This window comes from Cotesia typhae, unplaced genomic scaffold (assembly GCF_013202065.1).
Source record: "Cotesia typhae breed Kobodo isofemale line unplaced genomic scaffold, CoteBio_Ctyphae contig_4, whole genome shotgun sequence".
NCBI classification, from domain to species: Eukaryota; Metazoa; Arthropoda; class Insecta; order Hymenoptera; family Braconidae; genus Cotesia; species Cotesia typhae.
Window position 1 is genome coordinate 1,709,247 of NW_027423748.1, and position 21,722 is coordinate 1,730,968.

The 21,722-nt window shown below is 29.2% G+C and overlaps 3 protein-coding genes across 3 annotated transcripts; 1 reads left to right on the forward strand and 2 right to left on the reverse strand.

The window, feature by feature from the left end:
* Positions 1-333: 333 nt before the first annotated feature.
* LOC141527588 (histone-lysine N-methyltransferase SETMAR-like) lies at positions 334-1,347 on the reverse strand. Its single transcript, XM_074243157.1, has 2 exons — positions 1,221-1,347; positions 334-1,178 (listed from the first exon to the last, which is right to left on the reverse strand). Exons 1-2 carry the CDS (start codon positions 1,345-1,347, stop codon positions 334-336), a joined length of 972 nt encoding a protein of 323 aa, XP_074099258.1.
* A 4,753-nt stretch (positions 1,348-6,100) lies between these two features.
* LOC141527589 (uncharacterized) lies at positions 6,101-14,711 on the reverse strand. The gene is made up of 7 exons (XM_074243158.1): positions 14,452-14,711; positions 14,273-14,381; positions 13,763-13,997; positions 7,369-7,745; positions 7,129-7,231; positions 6,517-6,645; positions 6,101-6,324 (listed from the first exon to the last, which is right to left on the reverse strand). Exons 1-7 carry the CDS (start codon positions 14,709-14,711, stop codon positions 6,101-6,103), a joined length of 1,437 nt encoding a protein of 478 aa, XP_074099259.1.
* Positions 14,712-18,012: 3,301 nt separating this feature from the next.
* LOC141527590 (uncharacterized) lies at positions 18,013-21,246 on the forward strand. The gene is made up of 3 exons (XM_074243159.1): positions 18,013-18,070; positions 19,103-19,283; positions 19,623-21,246. Exons 1-3 carry the CDS (start codon positions 18,013-18,015, stop codon positions 21,244-21,246), a joined length of 1,863 nt encoding a protein of 620 aa, XP_074099260.1.
* The last annotated feature ends 476 nt before the right edge of the window (positions 21,247-21,722 follow it).

The following is a 21,722-nucleotide window of genomic DNA, read 5'->3' on the forward strand; positions in this document are numbered from 1 at the left end:
CAAAATTTGTTCAAATCGAAAAGGGTCGATTCCAACTATTGGTCGATTTGACATGGAATGACCCATTTGAAATTAAATTTGGTTCATATCTATCCTTGCGTAATACTTCTCATATGTGATATTTGCTCTATCAGATTCTTCTCGACGCAATCATTTCTTCGGATGATATTTATTAGAATCTATGAATAAAGAAACGAAGACATAAAAGAAATAAAATAATAAGGAATAGACAGGTAAATAAATAAAAATAGTAATAATATTGGGTTGGCAAGAAAGTAATGAAACACTTGAAACAATTTTAATTTTCTTTTTTTATTTTATTATTAATCATGTTTAATCTACAATGTAATCCCCTTGTGCATCAATGACTTGTGACCACCTTAAGGGCAGAGACTGAATGCCATCGGACCAAAACTTTTGAGACTGTGAGTTGAAAAACAGATCGAGGTTACATTTAATATCAGTAAAATCGCGGAACTTTTTTTTACGTATAAAGTACTTTAGAGCTCGGAAAAGATGGTAGTCCGACGGAGCTAGGTCTGGAGAATATGCTGGGTGTGGTACCACTTCCCAGCCCAGTTGTTCCAGTTGACAACGAGAAACAGAAGCAACATGCGGTCGGGCGTTGTCGTGTAGTAAATGAACCTCGACGCGTCTTGGCTGCTTCTCTTGAATAGCAGTGGCAAGGCGACGCAGTTGTTCGGCATAGAGCTCGGCGGTAACAGTTTGCTTGTCGTGGAGAAGCTTCCAGAAGAGCATGCCTTGCGCATCCCAGAAACAGCTAAGAAGAATTTTACGGTGATGGGTGTTCGGCTTTGACTGAACTGGCGGGTCATCCCCACGAGGAATCCAAAAAGCGTGCCGCGTATCGTTCTCATAAAGAATGTAACTCTCATCGCCGGTCACCAAATGTGCTAAAAAATCTTTGCGATGAGAACGCAGGAGGAGAGATTGACATATTGATACCCGGGCCGTTCGGGTAGCCTCAGTCAGAACATGGGGGATCCATCGCGCTAAAACTTTTCTATAGCCAAGCGCATGCAAATGATTTTCAATAGTTGTGTGGCTGCAATTTAGTCGCTCAGCCAATTCTCGTGTGGTTGCATCTGGATACAATTGCAGTTCGTTACGCAGGGTGTCATCGTCGAGCTCACACGGTCGGCCACTGCGAGCTCGATCTTTAAGGCTGATATCTCCGTCAGCAAAACGTTTGTACTAACGGCTTACAGTCACGTGGCTAGTGGTGCTCTGGCCAAATGCAGCGTTGATGTTTTCAGCTGCCTGGCGTGGGCTGTTGTTTTTTTTAAACTCGTATAGCATTATCAGACGAAGTTGTTTTTCCTCCATTTTGATCACTACTGCCTTAGTGCGGAACCGTGCGCGTTTATATACCTCTCAGCCGATACGTTCCAGAACGTTCTACAATTTACTAGTATTTTCTTGTAGTTAAATATTTTAAAACTTTCAAAACATTAAAGTGTTTCAGTATTTATTTGCCAACCTAATAATAATAAGAAGAAGAAGAAGAAGAAAAAGAAAAAAATTAGTGTTGGAGGAATCTCGTTTTTGTTTAACGTTGCTCTAGACCTGATCTATTTTGGTTGACTGCATTATTCATACTACTCCACTTCGTCCATAGTTATTTTTGGTAGCTCTTATTATATTGATTTGTGTTCGTTGTAATAAATTTTTCATACTACTCGTAATTCTACTTATTACGATTCAAGTCAGTACTACCATCAAAACTTTTTAATTGCTCCTATGGTAATAAACATGCATTATTGTACCATTTGTGAAGTATCCATTATTTTTGGATGTAATCAAAACGTGTGCGCTCGAAACCTATCTTACCTGTCATCGGTACAACTCTCACGACATTTATATTTTCTGTTGTAAAATGTCGTCTGGTCTAGTTATTCACTTTTAGTATCAAACTTCCGGCTGTAACGTTCATATCGCGATATCAAGAAATTTCCACCATTTAACCAGACAAAGAATTCTAGCCTTTATACGAATATAAATTAAAATAAATATTTATATTTTATTATAATGGCGGAGGATCAACCAATTTTTAAAGTCGGTGATTTATTCGACGATTATGCAAAAATTCAAGAAAAAATTGATTTAATTAAAAATATAATCATAAACATGTATTCTCTACTTTGAACAGTACAACGTTGGAAAAATTAAGAAAAACAAACAAAATTGGTGAAGGTTATAATAAACGTTTAATTTATGACGATAAGTATTTTAAATGTTGTAAAAATCCTAAGCCAGCTGATTTAACAAAATTTTTAAAAAATAATCCTGGGTATGTTGCAATGTTAATTTATGGTCAATGAGTTCATTTAAACTAATTATTATATTAATCAAAACTTAAACGTTTAATTTTCAGCGTGAACGTGAAACTTTGCCCTGCTTTTATAAATTTCCGAACGACTAAAGACAAACAATGCTTGAAAGTTACGGATGTCAATCTTCATCACGATCATGAACCATCTGATGTAAGTTATACAAATCTCTCTGCCAAAAGCCATCATTTTTTTTTTTTTTCTAATTAAATAATTAGATAAATATCATTTTCATTATCATAGTCTTTACATTATTAAATAAAATTTTTTTACAGCAACCACGTGATTTAATAATTTTATTAATATTTTTATAGTCTCTACGACTTGAAGTATATAAAAAGCGTCTTGCCGAGCAAAGCATCATTCAAGAGAATACTGCAGTAGTAAGTACAAGGTGTTTACAATTTAGCTAGTTAACTTGATTAAAAATTTTAATGGTTGATTAGATTCACTTATTCATAAATACTTTTACTCAGCTGATGCAACTAATTCGCCAAAGTATCTTGGTTAATCATTTAACAACTAAACCAGGGGATTTATTTTATGTTGATGAGAATTTATAACAAGTGAACATGGTAAATCAATAATATTCAATAAGTATTTATGTTAAAAAGTAATTCATTTTTTATATTGATCCGTTTTAAATATAAAAATTTTCAGTCTACTTGATTTTTTCACGAAGAAAACTTAACAAACCAAAAATTTTATTCGCAATATTTTTTTAGCAATGATATTTTCAGGTTTTTACCTTCATATACTTGCAAAAATTTTTTTAAAATAGAATGAACAATTTATCATATCATAGTATCAATCGATTTTTATATAGAGTTAAAATATAAGTTATAGCTTCATCGAAGTTACTAATAATTTTAAAACTGCTTTAATATAAATGACTTATAATAACTGAATAAACATTATGTATTAGTATTATTTTTTTATTTCACTTGTTATATATATTTTATGATAAGAAATAAAATCAGATTTTGATTTAGCTTCAAGATATTGAACCAAATTGATTTAGTTAATCAGTTGAATTATTAATTAATTAATAAACGTCATTTAATTTATCTGCTAAATCAGGAAAATTGATCGGTTACTTTTTCTATTTCTAATTAAAAATCTTTTGAATCCTCGTAACCCACAAAATTGTGTAGCTCTGTAGTTGTTAAGTATTATTTTGAATCATAAATTATATAATATTTGTATTAATGTTTGAATTATTTTTTAAGACTAATGCAAACAATAATGAAGCATCAACAAGCTCTTGTGAGACAGTTCCATTACAATGCCAACAACTTGAATCTACAAATCTCGATTTACCAATCGTAAGTGTAACAAATCTATTTTAAATGCATATATAGTTTTGTGAAAATATTATATTCGAAAAAACAAATTAGTCATAAAATACTAAGCGGTATAATTTTTGTTATCATTATTATTTTTCAAATAGGTTGCAGCATCTTCTTCACAAAATATCGATGGACCAACAGAAAACGTTGAATTAATCACCGATACTCCTAGGGTCCTTGGTGAAGATGATTTCGAGACATTATTGTCTAAATTAGAAGTTGTAATTTCGTCAACAGTCAATAAAGACGAACAACGAAATAAAATAATACAAGTTACCAAAATGTTGGCTTCTTTGGATACTAGTACTGATGATCTAGGATTGGAAAGGATTAATTCCAATAGTTCACAATTGGAAGTTGGATCATTGTCACTATATTCAAGTCAGGCTCGTGGACGTGCTAAAGGCCGAAAATATCGTGTTATTGGGCTACCTGCAGATGAAAAAGATACAACAGAATCCAATACATTTAACCAATTACAAGATAGTAAAAAGAAAATGTTCATTTTCGGATTATTATTTACTAATAAAATTGTGGTTAATAATGTTGTTTTACGTCGCATGAAAATAAAAAAAGATAACTTAAACCATATTAAATTGGAAAGTCTCCCTGATGCTTTGGCTAGTGAAACAATAAAAATGGATATTGTCCAAGATTACTTTGAGATTAATGCATTTAATCATTTGATTAAATTGATAAAACGTAAAAGAGAAAGTACTTACTGGAATTGTAAGGTATGTAAAAATAAGTTAGGTACTGCTAATAGTATCGAGTGTGATAAGTGTTTATTTTGGTGCCACTGGATATGCGTTAACTTAACTGAAGAACCTATGAATGACTGGTTTTGTCCAGACTGTAATAAAGAAAAAAACAAAATGACTTAAGTCATTAAAAAGTTTTTCTCTTTTTTTAAGTATACTGTGGAATACTTTCCAATTTCAATATGTATTATCTAATAATATGGTCATTGTATAGTGAAAAATATAATATATATATAAATAATCGAAGGGATGATAACAGTAGTCATATAATGACACAAAATATTTAATTTGATTTCAACACAATTTATCCCTTTATTTTTATTTGTTTATATTAGACTCAAAATAACTAATTTTTTAAATTAGAGTCACAAGTTATTAAGGATAGTACTACATGATTAATATATTGATAAGTATGGTATTTATATTTTTTATTTCAATTTTTCTATAACACATAAATTATTATTTAAAAAGTTCATTGTTCACTTATAAATTAAGAAATCAATTTGAAATAAAAAAACTAACTTTTTTAAATATTAAATAAATTATTTATTCATCAATTGATTATTAATACTTTTAGGATTCACTTTTTATTGTTGTCAAGTCACTTTCATCAAAAAATATAATAAGCTCACCTTATGATAAATTATCCTGTGATATTTCGAACTAAAGTGTTGTGTAATAACTTATTAGGAAAAAGTGAAAAAAAAATTGTGAATATTATTTGTAATGTAAATTCGTAAAGCACTCAAAGTAAGGATACATATTGACATTAATTTTTCGCGCTTTCTATATTTAAATGACATGAATTCATCATTGTTCTTAAAATATCATTAACAACAGTATATAATAGTGTATACTATCACAGTATATAGAAGACATTAAGTAAATTTTGTTAGATTTTAGGGCCAGTTTTTCAATCCGGAATAAAATGATCATTCCCAGTATATCTATTTACATGAAATACATAGATATATTTAATATTGGATAAAATTTTATCCCGGATTGAGAAAGTGGCCTTGAATATTTTTTATACATATAAAAATGGCTTATAAAGCACTAATTAATCAAGAAGATGAGATTATGCGTTCAGAGAAAATATTAAACTCTTATAATGACCTGAAATCGTGTATGGAGGGTTATGAGAAGAAAACAAAAACTGTTTTTGTTACAAAAATATCATTTATTGCTGTAAATTTTCTAATCGTAATAAACGATCAACAGCTATATAGAACGTAATACTAGGTAAATTTAAAATTGCAGATTTTTAATATATTCAATCTCTTTTAATTGATGAATACTTTCATACTTATAAATATGCTATTTTCCAAAATATAAATTCAGTCTTATTATTTTAAACATTGTAAATGATATTTGGCATAAAATTTCTTATAATTATAATAATAGATACCTACAAACACCAAGTTTTGAGTAGATCAGCAGTGAGATTATTATTGTAATAATTTAATGAATTTAAACGAAACTATTGCACGGTAATTAAATCAAACAAAGTTAAAAAAAAAATTGAAGTTTCTTTTAAATTAATATAAATCTAGCTATACGAAACATTTACTGTCAACTATCGCTATGATAGTGTTGATTATAGATTATAAGGAAGACAGCAATCTTTAAAAAGTGAAGATCATTTTTTTTTCTTTCTATAATAATTTGTTGTCTTCAGATATCCACTAGGACGACCAGTAATTTTTAATTTAGACGGTAAAGTGACGTTATACAATTGTGATGATTCCATTACATTTGAAACATCATTCAACAGCTGATCACATTGACTATTATCAATAGATAAATTTTTAAAATCATCTTCTAAATCATTTTTGCCCTCATCGGCGATAACTTTAAATTCAACTCCTCGAGAACAATAGTTAATTTTTTTTTTTAAATTTTGTATATTTTTTTGAAATTTCTCACCACATGATAAGATCAGTAAATTTACTAATTCCGGGCATAGTCTTTGTACTAGTTTTCTTTTTTCAAAAACGGTCAATTTCTTCTTTTTTACAGTCTTTCGTATTTTAATATTATCATTATTATTGCAACAATCATCATTATCATCTTCAGTAATATACTGATCATCATCTTCGATTCTTTCATTAACCTTCAAATCATCATTATTGCAGCCATCATCATTATTATCTTCAACACTCTTTGGAATATTAGTTGATTTTACTGTATTAATTAAATAATTTTTAGTCCACATTTCTTCGAATAGGCATCGATCATACAATGGCAATTGAAAATGCTTCCTTACGGCGAGAACATGTTTACATGGTAAACGTTTGAACATCCATAGTTCACATATGCAAGACAGGTGAGTCACCTCGAAGAAATCATCTTCACATACTGTACATTCTAAGGTTTCTTCATTGCAATAAAAAAATTCAACAGTTTCGATCTTTTTTATTTCTTGTAAAACTGTCTCCGATGCAAACTCAGTTAAAGTGTCTACGTATTTTTGCTCACAACTATCTGCCGCAAAAGTAGTATTTTTTTTCTTGCATAATTCCTTTGCCGTTCTAAAATTGTTTTCTTTCTTATGAGAAAAATACCATTGAAACAAATCGTCGATCATAACCAAAACAGATGAATTTTTTTTAACAACTTGTTTTATTTTGGCGTTTAAAGACTCTACTCTATTATTGCTCGTATTACCAATGTTGTGTTTAGCCATATGATGTGCTGTCCACTCTTCCTTAATGTTATGCCAATTTACATTATAATAATCCAATAATTGATACGAAGAAGTTTCCTTCAACTGTTCATACAATTTGTAATATTGGATATCAGATTTAGTATAACATAGTTTCTCTAATATTGTTAAAGTCTTTTTTGTTTATTTTTTCTCAGATTCATTTCAGTACTTTTAACAACTTTTTTAAATGTCTTCAATACGTGAAATCTGCAAATATAAATTGGCGTATTCGGAAAGAGCTCTTGCAACACATATCGCTCGGTAAGACCTTTATCACTCATGAAACTTTCTATTTTGCTGCAATGAGGTTCATTCTCTGTTTTAAAAGATTGAATCATCCATTTAAGTGTATCTTTATCTTCAGAGCCTAAGAGTCCAAAACCAACAACTTGGCCACGACCTTTCGAGTCTTGAACGACTAGAAGCATCAATGTCAAATTCCGATCGTTTAATTTATAAGTTCCGTCGATCATAACAATTGATGGCCAGCTTGCAAAGTCTCTGTGCATTTCTTCTGTAGAAAAGTAGATACCTTTACATTTCCCGTCTTGAGTATGGTAAACACTAACGTTGGCCTCTAAAAAAAAATTCCAGACTTAGTATTATCAAATTTATTTAAACACGGAAAAAAAAATATTGTTAAAATAACTATCCAACATATCCTCAAATGACGTATCCTTAAAATAACGATCCGGTTTTCTGATTTAAGGATTCATTTGTTTCACTTAAGCATACAGAGAATAGCTCTTGTAAATATATGTAGTTTCGTCAAAACAGACAACTGTTTCGTTAACGTGAGGATCTGTATAGTTGAATCAAGTAAATGTAACGCCTAAAATAATGATACGGATCGTCATTTTGGTGATCCACTGTATAGCTGAATTGGCTATACAGCGTATCTCTAAAAAAAATGACTATACGGCGTATAGTCAGAATAACTATACGTATCCTCATTCTAACGATATTTTTTTCTCCGTGAATTATTATAAATTTAAGTGCTTATTAGTAAATTGAATATAACAAAATTATACAATATTAACAATTGAATAAAAACACAAATATCATAACGAGAGCAAAAATTTGCCCGACAAATTAATTCATAGCTTTGTCATAGTTTACAGTTAAATTTAGTAAAAATATCTGCGAAGTTCAGCTTTAATAGAATCAAAATTATCAAAATTATATCATAATTTTCAGTAAGTCATATTTCAGTGAAAGATATTAAAAAAAAAAAAAAAAAACGAACAAGGATTGACAATGAATAAAATTCTTATTTTAAAATCTTCAAATTCAAAATTTTTAAATAACTTACTGCTTAATTATGTAAACAATATTACTTTCGATTTTTCACCATCATGGTATAAGACAATATCAATTCTAAAATATACTGAAAATCAGTTTAACTAATTCAAATTATTTCTGTGTTATTTCACAGTTTTTAAAAATCAAACAAATTATAATGGAAACTTCGTAAAGAGATAGCTTAATTTCATTCAAACAACTGTTAAAATTTATTTTGTAGTAAAATCGAAAAGTATCGGGATCTACTGAGTTCAACAGACTAGATATTGCAGAAAATAATTATTACATCATACGATCAAAATAATACTTATAAATGTTAACAGTCTTACAATAAATAAAATTATAGAAAAAATATTATTTTGCAGCTCTGAAACATTAATACTTTAATAAATTAATATTTTATTTTTACATTTTTACGGTAGTAGCTTTCGTTGGCTAGTTTTAATTATTTATTAGTTATTTGTATGATATTCTTTGTATTATCTTACAAATTTTAAATTGTAATTAGTAGTTGCAGAATATTTATTTTTCATTATTCACTTTAACTCTACCTAGAGTTCAATTTTTAACCTGTAAGGTAAGAGCCCCAGTAGCTGCTCATGTACCAGTACCTGCTCACTTTATGTATTTGTATATCCATTAGGGTGATTCAAAAAAAAAGAATATTTTTTTTTTCGTTTGGTACTCTGAAAAATAGGTTCCTAGACACCTCTAAGAAAGCCTCTCCAAGCATGAGTTCTTAATTGTAACGGGAAAGTCCTCCTTCTTACAGTTTTCTATTTTTTCTTATTATCAGATAGAAAAATTTATATCTCGCTTCCAACTACTTGAAAAAATATCTTGTTCCTTAGATTTTGTAGGAAATTGAATGCTCTACAAAAAAGGTCTCTTACGATTTTTTCGTAAACCCAACCGTTTAAAAGATATTAACGGTTAAAGTTTGATTATTTTTGGGAAAATTTTTTATTTCTTATGAATTTTATAACTCAATGAAAAAAATCATTATGAATGATGAAACTCATAGTTTTGTAGGAAATTTACTGCTCTATAAAAATGGTCTCTTATGATTTTTCGATCAAGTTGAGCGTTTACGAGATATTCATCGTCAAATATCAATGCATATCAATTTTTCTAGTTTTTGATCAATAATTCGAAAAATTTCAATTTATTCTGTGAGTTTCAAGGAAATTTAGACAAATTTGAGTTTTTATTATAAAAGCAACTCCTATAGATATTTTCTGTTCAAAAATTCATTTGAAAGTTTTTATTCTAATAATATTTTTTTAATTTTATCTTTAATAATTTAAAATCTTAATCGCGTTGTCATTTATTATTATGAAATTTGTTCAGTGCGTATTTTTAAATTGTTTTTCACAAAATATACATAAAATTTTCGTTCGAGGGGATTTTTTTTTTTGAATTCCATTTCTTCTTCTGTTTGTCTTCTGAAACTAACGCCATCTATGTTTTTACTCTCAACTATCTTCAGTATCTACCCATTTAATACCGTATTTTCAGTGTTCCTAAAACTGATCATCTTGAATACGTAATAAAATAATTCATTTTAAATAAGTCTTATAATCATCACATAAATTTATTTATCATCAATTAACCTACAATGAATAAAGAAATACGTTTTATCGGAATACCTCTACAAAGAATTTCGGAACGTAAGTTACCAAAAGTGAAAGAGGTTATGCGTGTGTTTTTCTACCAACTTAAAATTTTAAAGTATTCAATCAAACAAAGTGCTAAAAATTCAGTTGACCAAGTTATTGAACTGTGGAGAAAAAATCAGATTCCAACTAGTGGAGCTCCTAATGCAGTCAAAAATTTCTTCGCTATCACAGTCAATGGTTAAAATTACAAAAAAATTTCGATAAAAAGAATTCAGCGCAAAACCAAAAGGAAATGAAATTTCAGACTGATCTTGAACAATTATTCGACATTGTGAGCGAAAAATCCTTAAAAGTGCTTGATGATAATATTAGAAAGTTGTATTTGGATCAAAAATTCGGTACCCATAAAGAGATTCTTTCTAATAATGTACCTGTATCAAACTTAACCACAACTATGATGGGAATAGATGAGAGTAGTAAGTATCTGAGATATTTAATTATTATAAAGTCAGGTAGTAGTGTAACTTTTCATAGATGACTAGATGACATTTGACTAGACAATTTTTGGAGTCCTTTCTTAATTATTTGTCATCAAAATGAATAAATTCTATACATTTTCTTCGTTTAATTTATAAAACAGATCTTATTCCAGACTTAGATCAACCGTCTACCAGTCGTGCGATTGTTCCAAGTGAAAAATCAGAGTCGTTCTCTACGTATACATTAAGTGGAGTTACAAATTTTGGATCTGATTCAGAGTATGAACCTCCAATTCCGACAAAACGAGCAAAACTTGATGTCTTAACTCCTGAAGTCATTTTTGGACTCGACCGAGCTAATGTCAGCAGTAGAAATGCGATGTTTATTATTGCTCCGGTTTTACTAGCAGTAGGTATTAAAATTGAAGATACAACGCTCAGTTATAGTTCAATTCAACGAGCTCGTATCCTTCAAAGAGAAGACATTGCTAAAGGACTTAATGACAACTTTAAGACACACGATAAATACGTTGTTCATTGGGACGGAAAAATGCTGAATGACCTTGTTGGATCAAAATCTGTGGAACGGCTACCAGTTATTTTAACTGCATTTGGTACCGAACAATTACTTGGGGTTCCAAAAATGAATTCTGGGACGGCAGACAATCAAACATCAGCCATTTTATCGACATTGAGTGAATGGGGTATTACTAATTATGTTAAGGCGATGTGTTTTTGACACGACGGCAGTTAATACAGGTAACTTATCAATGATAATTTAATCTAAAAAATATTTAATTATTAACGTTCTAGTTTAATTTTTATTGCTTACTGAATTTCACTTTTGAAATTATTGAGAATTATTTACTCATTTGGATTTTAAATATAATCTACAATTTGTTGAAAATATTAAATTTAACGATAGTTATCTATTTTCTTTATACAGGAATTCATAACGGTACATGTAAGGCAATTGAAAAGACTTTGGGAAGAGAGTTAATCTGGTTACCATGTCGTCACCACATTTTTGAGATCATATTGAGAAGTGCATTTGAAGTATATTGGCCTGTGTCATCTGGGCCAAACGTACCAATGTTCGGAAGATTTAAAAAATCATGGGATGAAATAAATAAAACTAATTATAAATCTGGAATTGAAGATACTGTTGTTGCTGATATCATTTTGGATAAAAAAATGAAATATCTAGTTTAATTGCACAATCCTTACAGGTATGATTTAACTGCGATTTTAAGAAAAAAATTTCTTGTTTCTGACAAATTTTTAATTGTTTTTGATAGTTACTGCAACCCCGAGATGACTATAAAGAATTGTTGGAATTGTCGTTGATTTTCCTTGGAGAAATGCCTCAAGAAGAAATTTTTTCAAACGTCCTGGTGCAATTCATCATGCTAGGTGGATGGCGAAGGCAATTTACAGTTTAAAAATGTTTCTATTCAGAAATGAATTTAAACTTTCTAATAAAGAATTGGACGGTCTTCGGCAAATTTGTATATTTATAGTTACACTGTATTTAAAAGCTTGGTTTTCATCAACTTCTGCAACAACTGCTGCTAATCATGACTTGCAGTTTTTGAAAAATTTATTCGAGTACAAAAATATCAATTCATTGATTTCTTCAGCAACTTGTGAAAAAATGATTTTGCATTTATGGTATTTAAGTGATGAACTTGCCATTTTATCATTATTTGACGATACCGTTTCATTGGAAGTAAAAAAATATTGTTGGAGCTGTTAATACTCGTAACGGTACAGATTCTAAAGCTAAAAAATTTATAATTGATAAAAACGATTTGAATTCATTAACGCAAAAAGTCTGAGTGACTTTGTTTCTAAAAAGTCTTTAAATCTCTTTAAAATCTTTGATTTACCATATGACTTCCTTGATAAAGATATTGAATCGTGGCCTACTAATGACAGTTACATTGAAAATAAAGAATACTTTAACCAATTGAAAGTTGTTAATGATTCAGCAGAACGAGCTGTTGCATTAGTTAGTGAGTATAATCAATGCTTGACAAAAATGAAGAGCAATTCCAATACTTATTGCAAATTATCAAAGAACATCGAAAAACTACCCAAACTGCAATAGAGGAAATTATTTACAGTAAAAGTGTACCGTTATGTTGAAAATATTGAAAATTATATGGCAGTAGATAATTAAATAAATAAATTCTTCGATAAAAAGTGAAACACATGTGAAACACACTAAATTGAATTATATATTTAAAAAATGCACTAATTTTTTGTTTTAATGTAATCAAACATGTCCAAGATTAAAAAAACTAATTAAAAAAATAGTTCATAACATATTTCTATTCATAGAAACTCAAATTTGTCTAAATTTCCTTGAAACTCACAGAATAAATTGAAATTTTTCGAATTATTGATCAAAAACTAGAAAAATTGATATGCATTGATGTTTGACGATGAATATCTCGTAAACGCTCAACTTGATCGAAAAATCATAAGAGACCATTTTTATAGAGCAGTAAATTTCCTACAAAACTGTGAGTTTCATCATTCATAATGATTTTTTTCATTGAGTTATAAAATTCATAAGAAATAAAAAAATTTTCCCAAAAATAATCAAACTTTAACCGTTAATATCTTTTAAACGGTTGGGTTTACGAAAAAATCGTAAGAGACCTTTTTTGTAGAGCATTCAATTTCCTACAAAATCTAAGGAACAAGATATTTTTTCAAGTAGTTGGAAGCGAGATATAAATTTTTCTATCTGATAATAAGAAAAAATAGAAAACTGTAAGAAGGAGGACCTTCCCGTTACAATTAAGAACTCATGCTTGGATAGGCTTTCTTAGAGGTGTCTAGGAACCTATTTTTCAGAGTACCAAACGAAAAAAAAAATATTCTTTTTTTTTGAATCACCCTAATATCCATCTTCACAAATATAGATATACAAATACATGGAGTGAGCAGGTACTGGTACATGAGCAGCTACTGGGGCTTTTACCTTATAGGAAGTTTTTGATAGCACTTTTTTTATTAGCAAATAAATGAAATTCATAGAGATGCACATACCTATCCATGAAAGAATCGCAAGTATTGAACTGTAAATACTATATTTGACAGTATGCTATGATCGATAACTAGTATATTATTTTTTAAAATATATAGAAATTTTAGTTAAAATTAATCAAATTTTTTTCTCTTACTATACTCAGTGCGGAGTTTTTCAATAATTGGTAATAATACTCCAGAATTGTCAATATTTGCCTTCCTCATTGTGTTAATGTTATGTAGTTGTTTTAAAGTGACATGTTTCCCGTATTCTCGTTCAATCATATGTTGAATTTTTTTTTTATTTGCATCTAATTCAAGGTACTTGATTACTTCTTTCATCTCAGTAGAGTTTAGTCTTCTGATCTCAGGTATAAAATTGAAAAATTCCTATAAAATAATAATTTACTGTTACAAATAATAATATATTACACACCTAGAGAAAGTAAAGTAAGAAATGTCTCAGATCACATGTAATTGTTGTGATCTGAGGCACAACATGTGATCTGAGGCTTTCTTATTTACTTCCCGAGGAGTGTATACTATTTATTTGCTCGACGAAGGCAGAAAGCGGCAACTTCGTTTAGCGCAGCGGGCCGAAAGTTGACGCTTTCTGCCCGTCGAGCAAAAAAAAATCTTACATACTTAAGGAAAAGAATACTTACTTCTGATTCAGAATGATTTTCATGCTCTAAGTTACAGCTAATAACTTCTAAGTATTGATAATTTATCAATTTGATATGAATTCTAAATAGGCAATGAAGTTGAACAGTGCTGTAAAATAATGGTTATTATCAGTTAGAATAATATATTTAGGATTAAAAATCTACTATTTTAAATATACCTAGTAGTACGTTCAGTTGCTTTTGATGGTTTGTTGCGATTAGCGAATTTGCAGTAAAATTTAATTTTGTGGTATACAAACTTTTCTACAATTTCTTGACTAATTTCTTCGTTAGTGTGCAATAAACCACTGTCTCTTGTGACCAATACGGTTTTCATTTGTTGTTGATAATCAACTATAAATGACTGTAGATCCTTATAACTATCAAATTTTTTGCCTGAATACATTTCATCCTTTTTACTTGCTTGGTCATCAGCCATCTTTACAGGATATAAAATACTCTAATGCACAATTAACTATCTCCTTTATAATGAATTAGTCGTCACAACTTTAGAACACGAAAAAAATAAGCTGTACTTACAATTGATGATGTAGATTTCATTGAACTAAATTTTCGCTTAAAGCGTAAGCGAATGTATACTCAAAAGGTACATTAACGTCGATTTATTACCATCAGATGTTTATTAGAATAACATTAGGTTGGTAACACAATGTTGTTATAAATGAAAATCTTGAGAAATAGTTTTTCGGCAAATTTTTACGTTAACAAACGAAAATCCGATGCTAACAAAGAAAAAATTTAGTCATAGTAAAAATTTTAGTTTGAAAAACTGGACATCAATTTTAATAAAAATTTCTATTTTATATTTATAAAATCAAAAAATTGGTGTAAATAGACAAAATACAGTCATGTTAAAAATAAACGGGAATTTGATAATTATGAGGATTTTTAAACAGATAAATGATAGTAAGGAAAAAAATTATTATTGATCGTAAGTATCATAGTATGAATTATATAAAAAATAAAAAAAAATTTTAGAAAATCCAAAAGAGCACGAATCAATGCTCATTTTATTTTTTGTAAAAAAATATAATCAATTTTTGGCCTTATAGGGCACTCTCTATGTAATGAAATTTTGAAATTTGACACGCTCAAGAGTATATCTGTAAGAATAAGACAAAAAAATAGTTCTTGGTACACTTGTCATTATAATTAAAATACTTAATCCGTACAGCATATAATAGTTGCTTATAATAATCTAAAAAAAAAACATTATGAGTCGTCCAAACCCTGTTTAAAAATATTCATTGAAAAAAATTCACTATCATAAGATTTGAATTTTTTTCAATAATTCCAATTGATTTCAATTTCTCAGTATATATTCATAGATATATAATTTGCATAGGGCGAATTTTTTTAATTTTTTATGTTTTATATGATTTAAATCAAATATTTATAATATTATAAAAAATAAAGAAGTAAATTATATTTTTACAAAATAAATAACTTTTCACTTCAAATTATGTGTATTTGTTGCAATAATTACCAACAAAATCATGAAATTATTGTATTTATATTGTTTATATCGGTAAAAAGTAATTTAACCACATTGTTTACTATTACACTACTACTCTGTAGACTATGTTCAACTACTGCTACAATTATAAAAAACATAAGAACCAAAGCTTGAACATGCGACGTCAACTTGTTCAAGTTCTGGGTACAACTTTGAAAATTGGGAGGTGTAGTTAGACGATAAAATTTCATATTAAAATCATATTTTTTAGCTTTGCAAAAAATTTGTAATGTTTAAGAAAAGGCTATTTTATTTATTGGTACCATTTTTAGTAAATTTCATAAAAATCTAACTATTGCAGTCATCCTCATGGCACAACTTTTAAAAAATTTAGCCATTTTCTGACTCAGCTCGACAAACTGAGTCAGAAAATATCGTTCGTTTAAAAGTTTATATATGCATATATTAGAGTGGTCCAAAAAAAAATTTTTTTTTTTTTTTCAAGTGCTGTTGTCTCAAAAGCTTTTCTTAGGTATAAAAAAAATTCCCTTCAAAGCGCAGCTTGATATCTCAGTTCTTCATGAAGCTCAATGAATTTCTATTTTTCCATTTAAATAACACGTAAAAAATTTTTTTTTAAGTTTTCATCCGGTAAAACTACGGAAAAAATATCTTTCTGTATTTTTCATTGATTATTTTTGTAGAAAATTCAATTCTCTACAAAAAAGTATTGAAGTAGTTTCTTCGTATTCCTAACAAGTAAAAAGTTATCGAGCTTTAAATACTCGCAATAAAAGAAAATTTAATCAGATATGATTTTAGAATTAATGTTGTATCACATTTTCTGTTCTAAAGTATTTGATTATGTAATTTATATTTTTTTCTTAAGAACATGTTGTAAAGTCTGATGCCGGTAATTCAGTTTAGACAAGTGACAACAAATGACAAAATATATCGGTTTGTTTATTTGAACCACATGTAAAATGCACTCAAGGAGGTTATCAGATTGACTGTAAATACTTTAAACACTGCTTAAAAAAATTAAACTAGATAATTTACTTTTAACACTCTCTTGCGGCCTACATGAAGATAAATAGTAAATGAGATTTTTTGTTGATAATTAGTTTCTTACCCTAACCTAGCTGCATTTTAATAACTCTGTCTTAAAAGTAATCTAAATTAAAATAAGGAATAACCAAAAAATTAAATCAATCTTAAAGATTATATTTGTTGTATTTTTAGTAGTAATTTCTTTATAGTAAAGTTTATGTGATGGGTCCTGAGATAAGGCAGTTTTACGCGCGAACACTACCTGTTTATTTATCATTTTGTTATTTTTTTTCAATGATTAAATTCAAAAATAAAAGAATCAATTTACGAGGGACTATTATTTATTACGTACTTCTGGCAAGTTTCATGGTTTTTTATTCGGTCAAAAAGTGTCCCATCATCTTGTTCAAAATTTAAATGTTCACCTGTCCTACATGTTCTTAAGTAAAAAAATTAAATTCAGTATACATCTGTAAGTACTAGCTTGCTCTTGATTTAAATTTCGTAATAAAATTCAAATTTAATTGTAAACAATCACTGCTCATAGAAAATAATATCCAAATTGTGATAAAAAAGATTATTCATAATTCACAGTTAATACTTCATCATAAGACATGTGTTAATTATATTATAAACAGTCTAGTTTGATAAATTTTAAAATAAATACATGCAGTTACAAAAAAAGTTTTCAAAAAGTAGTTTTGAAACTATCTTCCTTCAAATTTTCTTTTATTGCGAGTATTTAAAGCTCAATAACTTTTTACTTGTTAGGATTACGAAGAAACTACCTCAGTACTTGTTTGTAAAGAATTCAATTTCCTACAAGGATGATTAATGAAAAATTAAAAAAAAAATTTTTTTCGTAGTTTTACCGGATAAAAACGTAAAATGAATTTTTTACGTGCTATTTAAATGGGAAAATAGAAATTCATTGAGCTTCGTGGGGAATTGAGATATCAAGCTGCGCTTTGGAAGGAATTTTTTTATACCTTAGAGGAGCTTTTGAGATGATAGGTAAAAGACTTTTTTTTGGACCACGATATAACGCGACTTGTCAGCACGATAGTGTTTTACAATTTCTAACCGATTCTTCTCAAACCCAACATGCTTTATCTATATCAATAACGACCAAGGTTAAGTTCGAAGATGAACTTAATCGGGCGAGTAGTTTGAAAATAACAGGATTTTGAAATTTTGAAAATCGTAAAAATTGATGTTTTTACCACTTCAACTTGGTGTAATTACTGAACTAGACAAGATATTCAAATTCGGTAAGTTGCATCGTCAAGCTCTTTTATTAAGCTTCAACTAGAATTTAATTTGCGCCTGAATATAGAGTTTGCACATATTTTCATGCTTATGATATATTCGACCAATCACATTACGAATAAATTGGCTTCACATATATTTCATCTCAATTTTATGTTAGGACTAGTTTACGTATCATCGCTTGCAAGCGCGCGCGTTAATGTGGAATTATATATATTTTCATGTTTATGATATATTCGACCAATCATGTTATGAATAGTTTGGCTTCAATGTATATTTTCATATTTTTTATCTAAATTATAAGAGTAGATAAGAGTAGATTTTCACTCCTTAGAAGTAGTAATAGCCTCAATATTACTCATTTTATTTTAGAGTTCATTCAAAGAAACAGTTTTACTGTTGCAGCCGTTTTAGAATTATTGGCTGTAATATTATTTTATAAGAAATTAATTTTTTTTATTTGAGAAATCTACTTCCATTTCGGCTGCCGAATGGCATTTTTTTAATATTTTTGAATTTTTCTACAAAATTAAAAATTATTTGAAGCGATTTAAAAAAAAAAATTTTACTCCTTTGAAATTTACCGAATGAATTGAAAAAGATTTGAAAGTCTTTCAATTTGAAAATTTTCAATACTTTTGAACACCTTTAAATTCATTTACACTATGCAAAAGTATGTGCACGTATTCATGAATACGTTATAATCACGCCCTGATTAGATAAATAAAAATATTTGGAAAGATTAAAAATAAAAAATTTTAAATTTGTTTTAATTTTCCTCGACGATTTAAATCCTTCCAATTTTCGCGCATTAAATTCTTTTAAATATTTTCAAATCTGTGTTCTTTTGAAGATTTAAGATGATTTAGAATCATTTAATTTTTCAAATATTTTAAAATACTTTTGAATCACTATATACTATTTGAATTTTTGATTTGACGTAAGACTTAAAAAGATTAGGAATTATTTATGTATTAATTTTGAATGGTTTTGAATGTTTTCGAATATCTAAATCTAATATCTAATATCTTCAGGAATTCCTGATCAAGTTATGTCCTCCTCAACTCCAGTACAAATCGTTCATCAGATTTTCGACAAGTTGGATATCACAAATCTTGAAAATGATATTCTAAACATTAGAACGATTCAAAACCGCAGAAAATCAAGTGGATCACATCAATCAATAGCCTCACATTCATTTATCCTGAAACTAAAGTCAGTACAAGTTCGAGATCACATCATCGAGGTCAAACGCCGTTCACCACAATTAATAATTAAAAATATCTTTGATATAACAACAGAAGGCAAATTATTTATAAATGAATTCCTTCATCCAGAGACTTACAAACTATTAACTCTTACGAAAGTGAAAGCAAAAGAATTAAAATATAAATATGCGTGGGTACATCAGAACACAATCTATGTAAAGAAAGATGATGATGCATCTAAAATATTAATCAGATCAGAATATGATCTGAATAAACTTGAATAGCCATTAATTGATCATCACACACCCATCACCTCTCTTAAGCTACTCACTTTAAATATAAATAGTTATCTAGCTCATGCAGCAAAATTTGAACTTCTGGTTGCTGAAATCAAACCTCATATTATTGCTGTAGTTGAGACGTGGCTAAATCCTGACATTGCTATAACACTTGATAACTATACCATCTTTCGTCGTGACCGAGGACTTATTGATAAAACTGGTCGCTATATTAGAGGTGGAGGTGTTGCCTGCTTTATTCACAACTCGATCAAATCTAAAGTTTTATACATCTCTAAGGTGAATCAACTAAATAATCCAGAATTTATATTGCTTGATGTTACGTTGCCTTCCGGTAGTCATGTATTTGTATCTTCGATCTATAGAAGACCGCAAGGTGATCTTTTAAATGAATTTTTCACTGAATTTGGTAAACTCTATCCTCACTTCAACAACATTATTATCTTGGGTGATTTAAACTGCAACCTGTTAAAAACTGATAGAGCTCCGGCGCATCTAAACTCATTTATCACTGATTCTGATCTTTTCAATGTGCCATTTGGTTCAACTTATCATACGTCAGGCACGGATTCTTGGTTAGATGTAATTATCATTGACAGTCAAGATAAGCTGGGAGCTTTCTCCAAATCTCAATCACCATTCATAGGTGGCCATGATTACCTTTCATGTGAATACAGATTATCACTACCAAGTAAATTTACAAAAACAGTATGTTTCCGAGACTTCAGACACTGTGATCATCAAGCCTTAGCTGAAGTTTTGACCACTAATTTAATTCAGACAAGTCTAATTCATCAAACTTCTGATCCAAATGAACTATTAAATTACTTTATGCACTCAGTGACTGATTCTTTAGACAATATTGCTCCACATAGAGAAAGAATATTAAAACGCCAAGTAAGCCCCTGGATTACAAAGGAATTAAAAGCTGAACTTCATGCCCGTGATGCTCTATATAAACAAGCTCGTCGATCGCGAGATCTACATTTACTTACTATTTATAGAATCAAACGAAGAGAATTAAAAAGCAAATTAAATAATGCACGAGAAAATTACTTTAAAAATATTTTGGAAGATGATTCTCAAGGTGTCAACATCTGGACTAAATTGAGACAGCTAGGTATCATAAAAAGCAAACAGTCATCTCCATTAGATTATTTTGATGCTGAACGTTTAAACTCATTTTATGCAAAAACTTTAACAAGACATCCATCCTGTACTCGTGAGTTTATTATTGATCTACCAATTCATTATGTAGTGAATGTAGATTGCCGTTTCAATTGGTCACATATAGATTTTCTTGATGTCATCAAAAGTCTAAAGCAAACATTACAAAAATCTAAGGGAAAAAGCCCAGATGGATTAGATTTAAAATGGCTTCGGGATCATCTGTCACAAATAACATTATTTTTAACGACTATCTTTAATTCTTCACTAAACACGAGCCTGTTTCCTGATTCTTGGAAATCAGTTTTCATTATTCCTCTAAATAAAGTAAAGTCACCAAAATCAATGTCTGACACCAGACCTATAGCAAATCTACCACATTTGGCTAAAGCATTTGAACGTATAGTTGCAAAACAAGTGGTCAACTATCTTGAAGAAAATAACCTTCTTGATCAATATCAGTCTGGTTTTCGTAAAACCATAGCACTCAAGCTGCTCTATTGAAACTGACTGAGGACATACGTCAAGCTATTGATAGAGATGACCTGACATTTCTCATTTTATTTGACTTCACTAAGGCCTTTGATTACATAAATCCAAAGATATTATTCATAACATTATATGAGATGGGTTTTTCTATTGATGTGATATTATGGTTTCATTCATATCTAACTGGAAGATCACAATCCGTCATTGATCCCACAAACTGTGCATCAAGATCATTAAAGACCACATCAGGAGTGCCTCAAGGTTCTACTTTAGGACCAATATTGTTTCTACTCGTTATAAATGGAATATCGAAATGTCTTCATCATTGCAAGTATGGATTATTTGCCGACGATAAATGTGCCTATTTGCATTTCAAACTCTTTAAATTAGAAGAAGCAGCGTTCTGTCTACAATCTGATTCTCAAGCTGTTGCTGATTGGGCCCGTGAAACTGGCCTTGAAATTAATTACTCTAAAACCAAAGTTATGATC